Raw genomic sequence first — 15,926 nt, forward strand, 5'->3', positions numbered from 1 at the left:
TCTTTTCTCTCGTCCTAACCGCCTAGCAAAATTGATGAATGATTAGGAGGTTAGGAGCACAAGAATTGTTATACTTCTAATAGCACAATAGCCCTAATAGTGTAGATCAAATCTAACGAAGCCGATCGTCGATTTAAAAGTCGCATTATTAACAACAACTTGATAGCACGGAGGCCTCCGTGCTATTGATAGTATTCCAGCCTAGTTCTATATATAAATATATAGAACTAGGCTGGAATACTATCAATAGCACCAATGACTTGGTGGTATTAAGTTTTCTGCTCTTGGATTAAAAGATGTGTGGTTAGGATGATGTGGGCCCCCTAGGGTTGAGTGGGTGGTTAGTTGAATAGTATAATCGAACGGATGAAAATAATAAAAGAGATAAATCTAACAGCAGAAAATATGATAATACCAAATGCTTCGTGCTATCGATAGTATCCCAGCCGAACTCTATATATATATATAGATTATATATATATATAGTCAAAATCTAATCTGGATAGAGATTGACTACTAAAGTAACTAAATCCAAATAAATTTATTTTATTTAATTAAGGCACTTCTTGCCTTCACACAAAATTCATCAGTTCAATATATATTATATATATATTAGTAATATAATAATAAGAAGATGAAGAAAAAGTAATGCTACATGTGTAGCACATGCTAACTTTATCCATCAAGTCAATTGTCAGAGATTAAAAAGTCATGCATTCTCCAGTAATTAAATGATGCCGTGTGAACATGTCGACTAAAGAAAACATACCTATCAAAAAGAATAGTAAAATGTGTTACACATTGATATATGAACGTGAAAAAGTTAACAACAATACATGTAAACAGTATAATGGATAATGTGACCATGCATGTGTCTTAATGAGTTACCATACATAATGATGATATTTTCAACATTCAATTAATGAGTTAGCATTCGCAACGTAACAATTAAATTAGTTTTAATTTTTCTAAACTTAGTAACTTGTTGTATTTGAAGTGGAAAGAGCTAACCGTACTTAATGCCTTTTGATTTTTTTTTTTTGTAATTGATGTATCACGTTAAGAATCTGATGTTAAGTTTATCGACAAAAAATATTATATTTTTTTGGATAAGAAATTTGGTGTCTGAAATTAAGTCGTCTTCCATCTGAAAAAGAATATTTACTATTAAAATAAATTTTGTTCTGAAAAATTTAACTATCCATCTTGTTAAATGATAAACTCTAATTCGTGTTGACACTCAGTTTTTTTTTTTTCTTTTTATTAATGAATTTGACAGTAGATGATAAAATGGGGCAATTTGACATCTTTATAAAGTATAGGAGGTAACATTTATTGTGGCTAAGATATACATTGTTTTAGACTACTTGAATGAATTAATTAAAACTCTTTATATCTTAAATGTGGATTTATTAATATAGTGTACGGTTTCGGTGTGTACTCAGTGCGTGGCTTATTAATCTCACGTACAACTACTATTAATTCTGAGTTAGAATATTATTAGTACTTGATTAGATGTCAATTAATCCACTCAAGAGATTCAGCTAAGAATAGGATAAGATTTTCTGTAATCTCCTTTACTAATTCTGTTGTAGAGCAATAAAATAAGAGGGGCGAAGGCCGACCTTAACTGTAGGGAGGTGTCTAGTTATTTTTTGCTTTTTGTGTGTGTACACGCGCGCGCATGTGTGTATCTCTTTCTCGTTGTTATTGAACCGGGGGGAGAGGGGCGTGTGCTGGAGTGTGTGTGTGCGGATGTGTGTCTTTCTCGTTCTTATTGAGGCCATAGCTGCCTCCATATTTTTATAGCTAAATTTATTTTTTTATTGAATGAAGCAAATAACATGCTATTCTTTCAAAAAAAAAGGAGAATAATAGTAATATTATTTATACATTTTTAGACTAAGTATAAGATGTACATCTGGCACATCTGAAGATGCTTTTTTTTTTTTTTTTTGTCGTCACNCTATTAGTTTTCTAAAACTAAAAAAAAAAAAAAATACAAACTTTAGAATTAAAAAATATACAATTTTACATATATATTATGTTTTATAAAATAATGTAAACTTTGTTCATTTGAATGTTACTTGCCATGATTTGCAACTTTATCTAGCTATCTATTATTATATGTATACATAAAGCAAAACGTGCCCTGAGCAGACACAATTATTAAGAAATAATTTAATTTTTATATTGGGATAGTTTCCTGCTGAGCTGTCTCAGTCGGATGTGAACCGCTCAACAGTGTCCAACTCAATAATTGAAAGCCTACACTAGGGAAGACTGCCAATTGAATAAGTTTATTTAATCAGAGGATTGAGTAACTTCTAGAACATACATGAGATAGAGAGAGGTATTTTTTTTTTTATAAATGATACAACCAGTTTTTACGATTGAAAAAAAAAATATTTAAAAAATAATTATAAAAACAGATCTTTAATATGTCATATTAAATTTTTAAAAAGAATAAATAATACGAGCGGTTGAATGAATTACCATATTTAAATACGGCGAATTATTCATCGATTCATAACTATTCTTAAAATCAACAAACTTATTTAAAAGGTGGTGAACCGAACGTTTATCCCTTTATTATTTTTCCCTTTCTCTTTCTCTCTTCCATTCTTATGTTTTTAAAAGCGGTGAATCATTTATCGTTTTTATAGGCCCGTAAAAAATTTAACGAATGCTGTGAACTATTCACCGTTTTTACGTATTTTATTCTCTTCCCACCATGCTGGCACCCACATAACAAAACGGAGACTATATTTGCAAATAAATTTTTTTTCTTTTTTGAGGAAACAGGGGTATACCCTATTTGTACAAAGGCAAGAAGATTACAAAATTGCCGAGGCGAGAAGATTACAAGGAGCAACAGGCCAAACAAGCTACAGGCCTAAAAGTAAACACACTTTACAGTAGAAATGTAGAAATGTTACTCTCATACTTCAATTCACTCCTCTCCCTCCCTCCCCTCCTCCAGTTAGCGCTAATGTCCACAGATTTATCAAGCTAAGAACTCTATTTGTCGTATCGTCCATTCGAGTAGGTCGGTTTTCGAAGATGCGTCTGTTTCGTTCCTTCCAAATTTTCAACATGCTGCGGTAAAACATAGGTCAAACCATTTCTTACGCTTCCCTCCGACACTGCGCCTTGCTTGGTCCCATCGGGTTGGTAGGTCACCTGGGCCAGTAGTTATCAAAATTCTGGCAGCTGGAGTTGTTTGTAGTAGTTGATTCCACACCATCGCTGCATAACTGCAAGTGAATAAATGTGATCCAAATTTTCACTGTTTGTAGAGCATAGTGCGCAAATCGACGGACCGTGCCATCCCTTTTTCACTAACGTGTCATCCGTCAAAACTCTATTTCTTGCCGCAAGCCAAATGAAGATGTTGACCCTAAGGGGGATCTTGGTCTTCCAGAGTAGAGTTCTGCAAACATTAGTTCCATCAAAGGTAAGGAAATGGTAGGCACGGCGAACCTGGAACCCCCCATTGTCGTTCCAACGCCAGACGGTTGTGTCCAGGTTTTGATCTAAGGCAGTGTTAAGGATCAGGAATCTGAGCCGCTGGAGCTCATCAAGGCGGTCACCCTGAATCCGTGAAGAGTGGAAGCCCAAATTTTCAGTCCAAGCAAAGCGGCGTACCCAGTTGAAGACCGAGAGGTGTTTATGTCGTGCGATTGTAAAAAAGTTAGGGAATTGACTCGTAAGAGTGAATTCGCCGGCCCATCTAGCATTCCAAAAAGACGTACCTTTGCCGTTGCCTAACGAAAAGAAAATGGATGCATGGAAGGGAGCAGTGGTGGTGAGGATTCCTTTCCACATCGGGCAGCACCTAGTCGACGCGTTGTCATAGCTAGCCGATTGCCTGTGCTTGTAGTGTTTTTGCTTCAGGAGTCTGACCCAAGGTAGGTGCGGCGAATTGTAGAAACTCCATAGGCCCTTCATCAATAGTGCCGAATTCATCGCTTGTATCTTTCGGATGCCCAGTCCGCCCAATTCTTTTGGGCGGCATACCTGATCCCAATTTACGAGGCAGTGGAAGCCGTTTAGTAATTTTTTCCCTCTCTAGAAGAAATCGCGCCGATGGGTCTAATTTTAGAATAAAATTTTTGAAGAAGTCTAGTATACTGAAATCTCCTAGAGAGAGCGAGAGAGAGAGAGAGAGAGAGAGCAATACTTTTTTTTTTGAGAGATAGATAGCACGTTACCCGCTTCGTTTATTTCATTTAGAAATAAACTCAGCTGGAAATATGAGTCAACTAGGATTTGAACTTAGGTCTCGGGTACCAACCACCGAACCCTTTGCCACTTACTCTAGAAACGGTCGGTAATAAAGAGCAATACTATTTACACAATCAATCAGAAGTATATATCTCACTCATCTAATAGAGAAACTTTGTTTTACTTGTTACATGATGTGACAAATTAAAAAAATTCCATCTATAGATGGATGGGTGTAAATTATACACATCAAAGTGTAATGTATGAGTCCTAAGAAGTAGTAGATGGATTGATGGTGGTTTTTCCAGTATTATTATTGAACAAATCTGCTAGAGGAGGTGGTGATTGTTTCTTGAGGCCATTTTGGTTCGAAAAATAATAATATGAGGAATGTTTTTTTAATTCTTCAAATAGCTTATTATTTCTGAATAGCCAGAAATAATAAAAAAATTACATTTGATTTGTAATACTTTTGCTCTAATAAATAATTAAAATTATGTCTAGTTAACTTTATAGAATAATAGAGAATAGGAAAAAAAAAAAAGTGATGTTTGAATTTGATATAAATCTGATTTAATAAAAATAATTTATTATAATATATGATTTAATAAAAATAATTTATTTTTTTGGCAAACTCTTCTCTTAAATTTAATAAAAATAATTTGTTATAATATTTAAGTATTACTTAAGTACAAATAACATGTATTAATACCGTACGTACAAGTAATATTTTTTTCTCGTAAAAATAATTTATTGTAATATATAACATATCTTGCCTATATAATAATTTATTTTAATTCAATTTATAATTTTTAATAAAGTCGGAATTAAATTTTGAAATAACACTATTCCACCAAAATGGTTAAATAGTTTATTCTAAACTATTCGGGAATAATAAAAAATATTAAGGTTTGATTGGAATATTTTATTCCGAACCATTTGGTAAAAAACCGGAGATAACTTTTGTTATCTCCATTTTATTTCTGAACCAAACGGAGCCTAAGCATCTATTAGGTATCCACAGCCAAATTGAATATGAAAAAAATAAAAAATCGAGGAATAAATATTTAGCGGTCAGGAAGTCGCCACAGTTAGGAAGTAAAATTGCTGAGATACAATTGAATTTTTTGAATAAATCCTAATATTAGCAGCTATCATATTACTAATGGCAGAGGTTTACATTAAATTTGATAACTATACACAGATTAAGACTTTTTGAATTTATTATATCTCATATACGAGCAATGCTACTGATACATTCCAAATGAAATGTATATCTTACACTCACTCAATCCAAAAGCTATTAATTCTCTATCTGTCAAATTAACTTTTTTTTAATTTTTTACTAAAATCTAATTAAATTATTATCAATCTTGAAATTTAGTGTGTGAGATTTACAATTTTTTTAGAGTGTACAAATAAAATTTCTCCTTCTATACCATGTGTCAATTATTAAATCTTTTTCTCCTCAACTACCACTATTTTGCAGCATCCTATTCAAACTTATTACTGAAGGTTCCAAATAAACTCCAGAAATTTCAGCATCAGTAAAAACACAGAGAGAGAGAGAGAGAGAGAGAGAGAGAGAGAGAGAGAGAGGGCCTTCTTTGTCTCCACATGAATACAGGAGTGGCCCATGCTCTGACACCCTCAGAAAACAGAGGGCTTTTTTGGCGAATAGCCTCCTAAAAAAATTTTATTTTAAAATTAGCCCCAATAAATTTATAATTACAAAAATGGCTCTACTGCTGTCACACAGGCGCCACGCATGCGCCACGTGGGCGGACTGGGAGGTTGCTTGCCAAGTTGAACACGGTGAATCATCCACCGTGTTCAAACACGGTAAATGATTCACCGTGTTTCATATTAATATTCCTTTTCTTCTATTTTAGGGATGTCAACGGGTCGGATTTGGATTGGGTTTTCAAAAATCCGAATCCAAATCCGAAAACCAAATTAAAATTCGAACCCGAATCTGAATCCGACGGATTTTAAAAATCCATACCCATATCTATACCCGACCAAAAACCTAAAATCCGAACCCGGGCCCGACCTGTTGACATCCCTAAAAGAGAAGAAAAGGAATATAAATATAAAACACGGTGAATCACATGATGAATGATTCACCATGTTCAATTTGCCCACCCAGCCCGCCCACGTGGCACTTGCGTGGCAGGAATAGGGCTATTTTTGTAATTATAAATTTGTTGGAGCTAGTTTTAAAATAAAATTTTTTCAGGAGGTCATTTACAAAAAAAAACCCAAATATGCTACCATACTCATTATAGAAAAATTGGATCATGCTCTGACACCCTCAGAAAACAGAGGGCTTTTTTGGCAAATGGCCTCTTGAGAAAATTTTATTTTAAAACTAGTTTCAATAAATTTATAATTACAAAAATGGTCCTACTACTGTCACGCAGGCGCCACGCATGCGCCACGTGGGCGGGCTGGGAGGTTGCTTGCCAAGTTGAACACGGTGAATCATCCACCGTGTTCAAACACGGTAAATGATTCACCGTGTTTCATATTAATATTCCTTTTCTTCTATTTTAGGGATGTCAACGGGTCGGATTTGGATTGGGTTTTCAAAAATCCGAATCCAAATCCGAAAACCAAATTAAAATTCGAACCCGAATCTGAATCCGGCGGGTTTTAAAAATCCATACCCATATCTATACCCGACCAAAAACCTAAAATCCGAATCCGGACCCGACCTGTTGACATCCCTAAAAGAGAAGAAAAGGAATATAAATATAAAACACGGTGAATCACACGATGAATGATTCACCATGTTCAATTTGCCCACCCAGCCCGCCCACGTGGTACTTGCGTGGCAGGAATAGGACTATTTTTGTAATTATAAATTTGTTGGAGCTAGTTTTAAAATAAAATTTTTTCAAGGGGTCATTTACAAAAAAAAACCCAAATATGCTACCATACTCATTATAGAAAAATTGGATCATGCATCATTCATCACCACACCTTGCTTCTATATTAGCCACTTTAACTAGTGTAGTAATTCATGCGATACGATGAGTGGATAATTAAAAATAATAATAATAAAAGAAGAGAAAACAAAGATAGAAGAAACGACGATAATAGATAAAATTCATCTTATCAAAGAAAGAAGATAACGGTCGAAGAAAGTNTCTGAATTTGTGTGGAGAATTCAGAAGGGAAACATTTGTTTCAAAAAAAAAAAAAAAAAAAAATATGCGAAGGACTGAGATAGGTTGGGAGGAGCCCACACTCAATAATGATTAATTCTGTCCAAACAAAAAAAAAGAAAAAATTAAGTTTGGTTTAAATAAAAAAAAATATGTGGAGAATTTAAGACGATTCAGATAGAGCCCACATTCAACATTGAAACGCATATTTGTTTAGGAAGCATAATGTATAGGTATAAATTTCCTGCCTTTTGTCTGCGCTACCATCTCTGATTCTTCTTCACATCCCAAGCTTTGTCATTCTTCTCCTCCCCTTGTGTAATCTTCACCATCATCATTTTTTGGTCTCCTCCAGCTCCCAAAAGCCAAAGTAGCTGATTTATTATTTTGGCTTGCACTTCAAAAGCAGTTACATTCCAAATCTGTGGTGCTTAAAAAGGCTCACTCTGCTAAAGCTGTTTGTTACCAACCCATTTTCTGGGTTTTGTTATAAAGGTGGGTTTCTCCTCTCTTTTTTATTTTTATTTTTTTGCTTTGTGCTCTCTCTCTCTCTCTCTCTCTCTTACATTCCACTTTGTTGTTCTTTTGATTTTGTTGCTTCTCTAATAAGTGCTCTTAGTTTTGCTGTTAGAGAGGATTGAAGCTAAGGCTCTAAAATCAACCCATACAGCTTCCTCTTCCATGTAATAATTAGCACTTTACACTAGTTGGCTTAGTTTTACATTCCCCCCTCTTTCACAAATGCCATGAATACGCATATGGTTTGGCTTCTATTATTATCCCCATTTAGGACCCATTGTTAGCTCTTCTGCAATTTATGCAACTTTTAGTGGGTATTTGGTTCCTCGGAAAAGTGCGAAAAATTAGTTTTAGGGGAAAAAGTTTTTTCATGAAAAATTCTTTTCCACTAAACCTTTGAAATCTTTTTTTTTTCCCCCAGAAAAGTAATTTTTCTTAGAAATCAAATGGACGGAAAATACTTTTTCAGCCAAAAGAGGGAAATATATATATTTTTTGTATCATATGGAATGAGAGTAATCTTTTAAAATATGTAATTTGTTGACATGTTCCTTGCATTTTCTCTTTAGTTGTTATTAGATTGTTTTGTATAGTATCTTAGTCTAGTTTTGTATAAAATGAACATTCCCTGTACAATGATATTCATTCATCTGTGAAACTTCTAGACCTAATCTTTCGGTTTTACGCGAGTTCCGGTGTCGAAATTGGCTTGTAAAGGCGTATTGAATACACTAAGAAGAAGATACGGCGGAGAATGAGTAGTACGGCCAAAGTGAAGCGCCGTGTGGGGAAGTATGAGCTAGGGCGGACGATCGGGGAAGGAACATTCGCGAAGGTGAAGTTTGCGCGGAACACCGAGACAGGAGAACCTGTTGCTATCAAGATCCTTGACAAGGAGAAGGTTCTTAAGCACAAAATGGTCGAGCAGGTGTTCTTAATTTCTCCGAACATAATGCATTCCGCGCTTATATATTGCTTAAATGTTTGGTTGATCCAAAATGTTAAATATCTAGTAACTTAAGAAGGTATCAGAGCTGGAGATTTTGAGTTCCGATCTTTCTGGGATCCTACTCTCATTTAATTTACTACAAGTTGTTTTTATAAAATCCACAATTAGTCCAAATGTAGAGGCGACCATTCTCTACGAGCTTAGGCATTTAGATAGAAACATGATTTTTCCGAACTGAAAATTACACACTTGGTCAAAATTGCACAGCTCGAAAGTTAGTATTCTTTTCCCCTCTTTTGAAAGTAATATCCAGAGGGAATGGGGCATTTGGCAGTTCTTGACCAGTTTATTGAGATGGAATCCAAAGTTATTGAGATGGAAGAAGAAGAAGAAGAAGAAGAGGAAAGGTTCATAAAAGGACAAACAGAGAGATTAGATCTCCAACAAGTATAGTTTTTTAATTATTAAAAGTTGCTGTTGCTTATATGCAAGCTAAACGCAATCTTGGGTCAGATTTCGCTGAAAGGTCAAAGCAAACAAGTTGTTTACTTAATACCTGGAAAAAAAGTGTCACTTTCATTTCTAAACTAAATGTTTTTTCAGTTATTTACTCCACCATTTCGACTAATTATCTTGTTGGTTTCTTTTTCTCTTTTTTTGGCTGTCTATCGTACATTACTATGTTACTAGCTATTTTTCTAAGAATTAATCAAAAGCTCAATGGAACCACCTTTGCTAAGATGTCGATCTAATTGTTTGTTGCAGATTAAGCGGGAGATCGCCACAATGAAGTTAATAAAGCATCCTAACGTCGTTCGCATATATGAGGTAATCTTCGAGCGCCTAATTCTTCTTTTCTTTGGGCTTCTCTTCTAGTTCTTGTGTTTTTACTGTTGTAAGTCGGTAGGTAATTATCACTTTCCAAGAAGGGTGGAAAGGAGTTGGGGCCCGAAATTTTTACTTTTTTACCAAAATATGCGACGGATGCCTTTTGTGGTTGTTGTTTCTTGGTGGCTGTTTGTAACGTATAAACTATGCTTGCCAATATATGTTCAATTCTCGACTTTTGATTTCTTGGTTTTTCCAGACCCACCCTACCCGCCATTGCTAGTTGGTAGGCACACCAAAAATGGAGAGTTTGGTGGGTAGCAGAATTATAATTTTGTTTTTGTTTCTTTTTAATATGGGTTGTTTTCAGTTCCATTGCATCAACTCCATTATTTACTATAAAAACTAGTTCTGGGCCATAGATTACAAAAAAATATACATATCCATGTACACATCATAATGCTTCACCAAGAAAAAAGGTTTGCAAAATAAATTGAAGGCATGATTGTAAAGAATTGAAATTTGGATTCTTTCCACTGAGTATGGTGAACAACTATGCACTTTATTGAATTTGACAATGCCTAAGACCATTCCAAGTATTCCACTAAACAGTAGTAGGTCATTGACAAATAATATTCATGAGCGATGATTGGTTCAAAGGATATATGTCGGACCCATAAACTTCTTGTATATGTTTCTATAATTTATGTTTTGTGCTTTAGTGTGTTTGAGATAAGTTATGTCGAATACACGACCTTTGAAATTTTTGGTTTTTACTAAAGTTACAGAATGTTCTGTTACATTGCAGAATAAACTGTAAAAACAAAGAAATGCTACAATTACTGTAAGGCTAGGTAGCGGAATCAAAACTTGTGAAGATCACATACCTATTTCAAAATGTTTATGTATGTTTTTATATTTCACTAATTACTTATTTTGTATATTTTACTAATACGTAATTAAAATATTACTTTGTATAACAATCTGTTTCTTTCTGGTCATTACTTGTTATGCCTAAAGTGTACTTTCTGACTGTAAGAGAGCATGTTTTTTTTTTGTTTTGCTTCAATTACATGTTATGGGTAACAAAACTTTGGTAAATATTAGTAATATGTCACATTCTATTAACTTTCTGCAACGACCCGACCCGCTAGCAACAATAACTCGTTGGGCCTAACCACCGGCCCAAAATGCTTAAGCCTAGTTATTATTACTAGCGTGTAGGTCTCATATAAACTGATCGGAATCAGTATCCCATCCGATGTGGGACTATTGGGGGCGTTACAAACTCCCCCTGTTTAGACCCTGACGTCCTCGTCGGGTCCAAACCAGATCACAGACAGACAAACCAGGACCATTACCAGGCGATGTGAGATTCTAGAGGTGGCTCCTACGGGTTCAAGAGGTGGCTCCCACCAAACCCGTTGGTGTAGCACTTTGTCCCGCAAAAATACTTAAGCCCAGTTATTATTACTAGCGCATAGGCCTCATATAAACTGATCGAAATCAATATCCCATCCGATGTGGGACTATTGGGAGCGTTACAAAAGTTATTGCAACGACCCGACCCGCGAGCAACAATAACTCGTTGGGCCCAACCACCGACCCAAAATGCTTAAGCCCAGTTATTATTACTAGCGCATAGGCCTCATATAAACTGATCGAAATCAATATCCCATCCGATGTGGGACTATTGGGAGCGTTACAAACTCCTCCTGTTTAGACCCTGACGTCCTCGTCGGGTCCAAACCAGATTACAGACAGACAGACCATTACCAGGCGATGTGAGATTCTAGAGGTGGCTCCTACGGGTTCAAGAGGTGGCTCCCACCAAATCCGTTGGTGTAGCACTTTGCCCCGTATAGCACTTAGTTCTTACACTTCCGGCTGGTATTCGGCTCTAATACCAATTGCAACGACCCGACCCGCTAGCAACAATAACTCGTTGGGCCTAACTACCGGCCCAAAATGCTTAAGCCTAGTTATTATTACTAGCGTGTAGGTCTCATATAAACTGATCGGAATCAGTATCCCATCCGATGTGGGACTATTGGGGGCGTTACACTTTCCTTTCTTTTTTTTTTTCTTTTTTTTTCTTTTTTTTTTTCTATTCTAGCGATATTGACTGCTGTCTTCTTTTCAAATAACTTTTTTTTTCACTTGTTTAGGTGATGGGAAGCAAAACAAAAATCTTCATAGTACTTGAATTCGTCACCGGAGGAGAGCTCTTTGACAAAATAGTAAGTAGAATTTAGAAGTTTAAACTTCAATCTGTGCCTCTTTCGTCGGATTTAGTTACGAAAAGAGAGCTTTCGACTATGAAGGTTAATCATGGCCGCATGAGGGAGGATGAAGCGAGGAGGTACTTCCAGCAGCTAATTAATGCCGTTGATTATTGCCATAGCAGGGGCGTCTTCCACCGTGACTTAAAGGTTAAAATAACTTAATTTTTGCGCCGCCTAAATAACACTTGATTTATCAAATTAATAACATAAGATTGATAATAAGTTCTGACATATGCAGCCGGAAAATCTACTGCTTGATGCATATGGAAACCTGAAAGTTTCTGATTTTGGATTGAGTGCGCTTTCTCAGCAAGTCAGGGTAAGTATGCAAAGCTTAGCTCGCTTAAGAACTTTGTGTAGATGTATACATTTTGAAGGGCTTTTTTGATCTAAATATTTCCAAGAATATAAAGATAAAATACTTTTTCCGACTCTGAGATTTTTGGCAACTGATTCATAATTACATCGATATTGGCTTCAGCATCTCTGCGATTATTAGGTGCAGATGTCTTAATGAAGTATTAATTGTCTTCGTGCTTTATATGCTCTTATCTAAAACATAAGATGCGAGCAAATTTCTTAGCTGTGGCTATGGTTCCTCATAATATTGCTTTTTCACCCCCTCCCTTAAAATCCATCATTGAAAGTGTTTATACTAATTGTAAATTCATGGTTGTTCATCACATTCAAAATTAGTACGCGGGAAACCATCTTTTAAATACTTAGTTTCACCGAGTGAAACACATCAAAGGTACCAGAATGAGCGTCCGGATTCTTTCTGCATTGTTTTCTGCTATTTCTACGTATTATGCAACGTTGCAAATTCGCTTATTTATGCATAGTAGTTGCTACCACTACTAAATTATTTCTAGATTTTCCTAAGCCTCACTATCAAAGATTAAAAAATCAGTCAGTTCTCAACGAAGCGTAAGAAATCCAAGTTGCGTCCTGGTCAGAAGCTACGTAAAATTACCTCCCATTGCCAATTCCCGAAATTGTAAACTCGAGTCCCAATAGCTGTAATGGTAATTTCTGCAGGATGACGGCCTGCTTCACACGACTTGTGGAACTCCAAATTACGTTGCTCCAGAGGTGCGGATTTCTGTTCCGTAACTCAATTCCCTGCCAGAGCACCCATTCCGCTCATTTTTATAATAGTTATAAAAAAAAAAGAAATTACAAACTAAATTAATTTTCTTCTGGCAGGTTCTCGAGGACAGAGGCTACGATGGTGCAACTGCAGACTTATGGTCATGTGGGGTCATTCTGTTTGTGCTGCTAGCAGGGTACTTGCCTTTTGAGGATTCTAATCTTATGACCTTGTATAAGAAAGTGAGCAATTTTACTATGTTTAGGGGAACCGGCATGACCTGACATGCTCAACATAATTTAACAAACTTTCTATTATGCAGATTTCACATGCCGAATTTACATCTCCGTCTTGGATATCTTTTGGTGCCAGGAAGTTATTAACAAGAATCCTCGATCCAAACCCTGTGACGGTGAGTTCATGTAGTAAAATTGCTTCTTTAGACACCACTCCAAAAGTCTTGTGTTTTTCGGGGACAGTAACGAGCGTCGAGTAATTTCCCTTATTCTGCCAAACACTACTAAATTGTAGCTTGGTGTAATTCATTGTAATTGGTTTATTCTATGATAACTCGGAACAACTGTCCTAGTTTTCGATGTTATGTTCTATGAGACTTACCTGTAATTTATATTTGACCTTGAATTTATGATTTCTTGCAGCGAATAACAGTCCCTGAGATATTAGAGGACGAATGGTTCAAGAAAGGGTATAAGCCCCCAGTGTTCGAGGAAAATTACGATGCGAATTTGGATGATGTGGATGCTGCGTTCAGGGACTCTGAAGTGAGTCGAAGACGCGCTTCAATGCCAATTATAGTAAAAAGTTTTACAATGCCTGATGTAATCTTCCTCTTGGACTCTTCTAGAGGGTTTCTTACTGTCTGTCTTATCTGTTGCAGGAACACCATGTGACAGAGAAAAAGGAAGAACAACCAGCAGCAATGAATGCATTTGAACTTATTTCAATGTCAAAAGGACTCAATCTTGCAAATTTGTTCGACTCGGAGCAGGTATAAAGGCAGTATTAGCATTCGGCAAAATCGTTTTATGTGATAATTAATTGAAGCTTATGTTCCAAGTCACCATTTTGTCGAAATTTTCTTGTGTTTCTTCTTTCTCGGCAAAGTAATTTTACTTTCATGAATGATATGTGTTTGTTTTGTTGGTTCTGGAAAATAGTTTTTTAGATTTGCACTAGTTTTGTCTTCTTATCGATGCCAGGAATTCAAGAGGGAAACCAGGTTTACATCCAAATGTCCGGCAAAAGAAATCATTAACAAGATCGAAGAAGCTGCAAAGCCACTGGGCTTCGACATCCAAAAGAAAAATTACAAGGTAGGTCACGCATAAAATTAGTAATCACAACTATTTCCATACTGTGAGATATATTACCTCTCTTTTTCCCTTTTTTTTTTAACCCAAAAGCTTACATGGATCGACGCTCGACTAAGTGTTTGAGCTTTTCCTTCTCTTGACCAGATGAAGCTGGAAAATATGAAAGCAGGAAGAAAGGGGAATCTCAATGTCGCAACAGAGGTCCTGTGGAATTTCTATTTATTCGAATGCTGCGATTAGTTAATTCGATTGACGCTGACATTTGTTAACCAATATTCTGCAGGTATTTCAAGTTGCACCCTCTTTGCATATGGTTGAAGTTCGGAAAACCAAAGGAGATACGCTGGAATTTCACAAGGTAAATACGGAGTCAAGAAGACGAATCGATATCATCTACTATGAGATTGATATTTTACTGTTCGATTTATCCTACTAAATGTAGTTACTAGTGAATGACTTAAAACCATCAAACCAGGTAGGATTTGCAAAATTAAAAAAAAAAAATGCTCAGAATTCATGAGCCTACCATTTCTTGTGCTATGAGTTTGTTTCTATAATTTTCGGTGACTTAATAACCGTAAATAACCTTCGTTACTGCAGTTCTACAAGAATCTCTCGAACAGCCTAAAAGATGTTGTGTGGATATCAGAAGACGATCCGCACGAGCGAACTTCTTAGGATGACTCGCTCCGTAGTGGACGCCACAAATCCCTTTTGTGCCAAAATTATGTTAATATCTTTTCGTCCGCCTTTTTTTCTTTTTTACTAGGAACAGGCTGTTGGTTAGTTGGTTTGCAGTGTATTGGCCATAATGTTTTCTCTGGTGCCGCATTTTTTCGTTCTATTGAAGATTTCTGTTGTAAATGTAGGACAGAGTAGCAGCTTCTTTTCTCTTTAATGCTTCCCTGAAACTAGAGGAAGCTGTAGACTTTGCGCTAGTCTGTATGCTTGTAAATGTCTCTACTGTATGAATATCTAGTATGAGGACTCTTTGCAGTATTTGTTTATTAGTGGAGCTGCTATTGTGCTTTTATGAGGATGGAAAGTACCAGTCATGATTTTTCGGATCATCGGCGCTAACCATTAATTTTAGAAGTTCGGATTGTTAGAAATACGTAATTAATTCACTTAGGGGTCATTTGGTTGCATGTAGTTGTAACTGCACGGCAGTTGTAACTACATGCAAGTACAAATTTGGCGTTTGGTTTGATGTATTTATTTCTGTTGCAATAGGAACTACAGGAGGAGGTCCAATTGTAGCAATTGGAATTATGTTCAAATCGGCCGTAGTTCTAACTGCAGCAGCAATTGGAGATATTAACTTTAAACAAATGATAAGCTTACCTCTTTAATTATTTTTTAACTAAACAAAAGATAAGCTTATCTCATCATCATATATATAAAACAATAAAATTTTAAAAATTATTTCTCAATTGCATTCGATCAAACAAATTATTTATAATTATAATATTTTCTACTACATCCAATCAAACAGGATGCATGTAATTGCAACTGTTACATTTA

The 15,926-nt window shown here is 35.8% G+C and overlaps 1 protein-coding gene across 5 annotated transcripts; it reads left to right on the forward strand.

Moving 5' to 3' along the window:
• Positions 7,579-15,433, forward strand: LOC109719061 (CBL-interacting protein kinase 32). Of its 5 annotated transcripts, none has more exons than XM_020245571.1 (15): positions 7,579-7,892; positions 8,582-8,844; positions 9,631-9,693; positions 11,862-11,933; positions 12,018-12,125; positions 12,217-12,297; positions 13,017-13,070; positions 13,185-13,310; positions 13,391-13,480; positions 13,728-13,883; positions 13,967-14,077; positions 14,289-14,402; positions 14,547-14,603; positions 14,686-14,760; positions 15,003-15,433. In XM_020245571.1, the coding sequence occupies exons 2-15, from the start codon at positions 8,671-8,673 to the stop codon at positions 15,078-15,080; spliced, it is 1,359 nt and encodes a 452-aa protein (XP_020101160.1). In that variant the 5' UTR covers positions 7,579-7,892; positions 8,582-8,670; the 3' UTR covers positions 15,081-15,433. The 5 variants fall into 5 exon arrangements, with proteins under 5 accessions (XP_020101160.1, XP_020101163.1, XP_020101161.1 ...); XM_020245572.1 differs by lacking the exon at positions 7,579-7,892 and adding an exon at positions 7,904-8,080; XM_020245574.1 differs by lacking the exon at positions 8,582-8,844 and having other exon boundaries at positions 7,580-7,892.

This window comes from Ananas comosus, linkage group 13 (genome assembly GCF_001540865.1).
Source record: "Ananas comosus cultivar F153 linkage group 13, ASM154086v1, whole genome shotgun sequence".
In the NCBI taxonomy this organism is placed as follows: Eukaryota; Viridiplantae; Streptophyta; class Magnoliopsida; order Poales; family Bromeliaceae; genus Ananas; species Ananas comosus.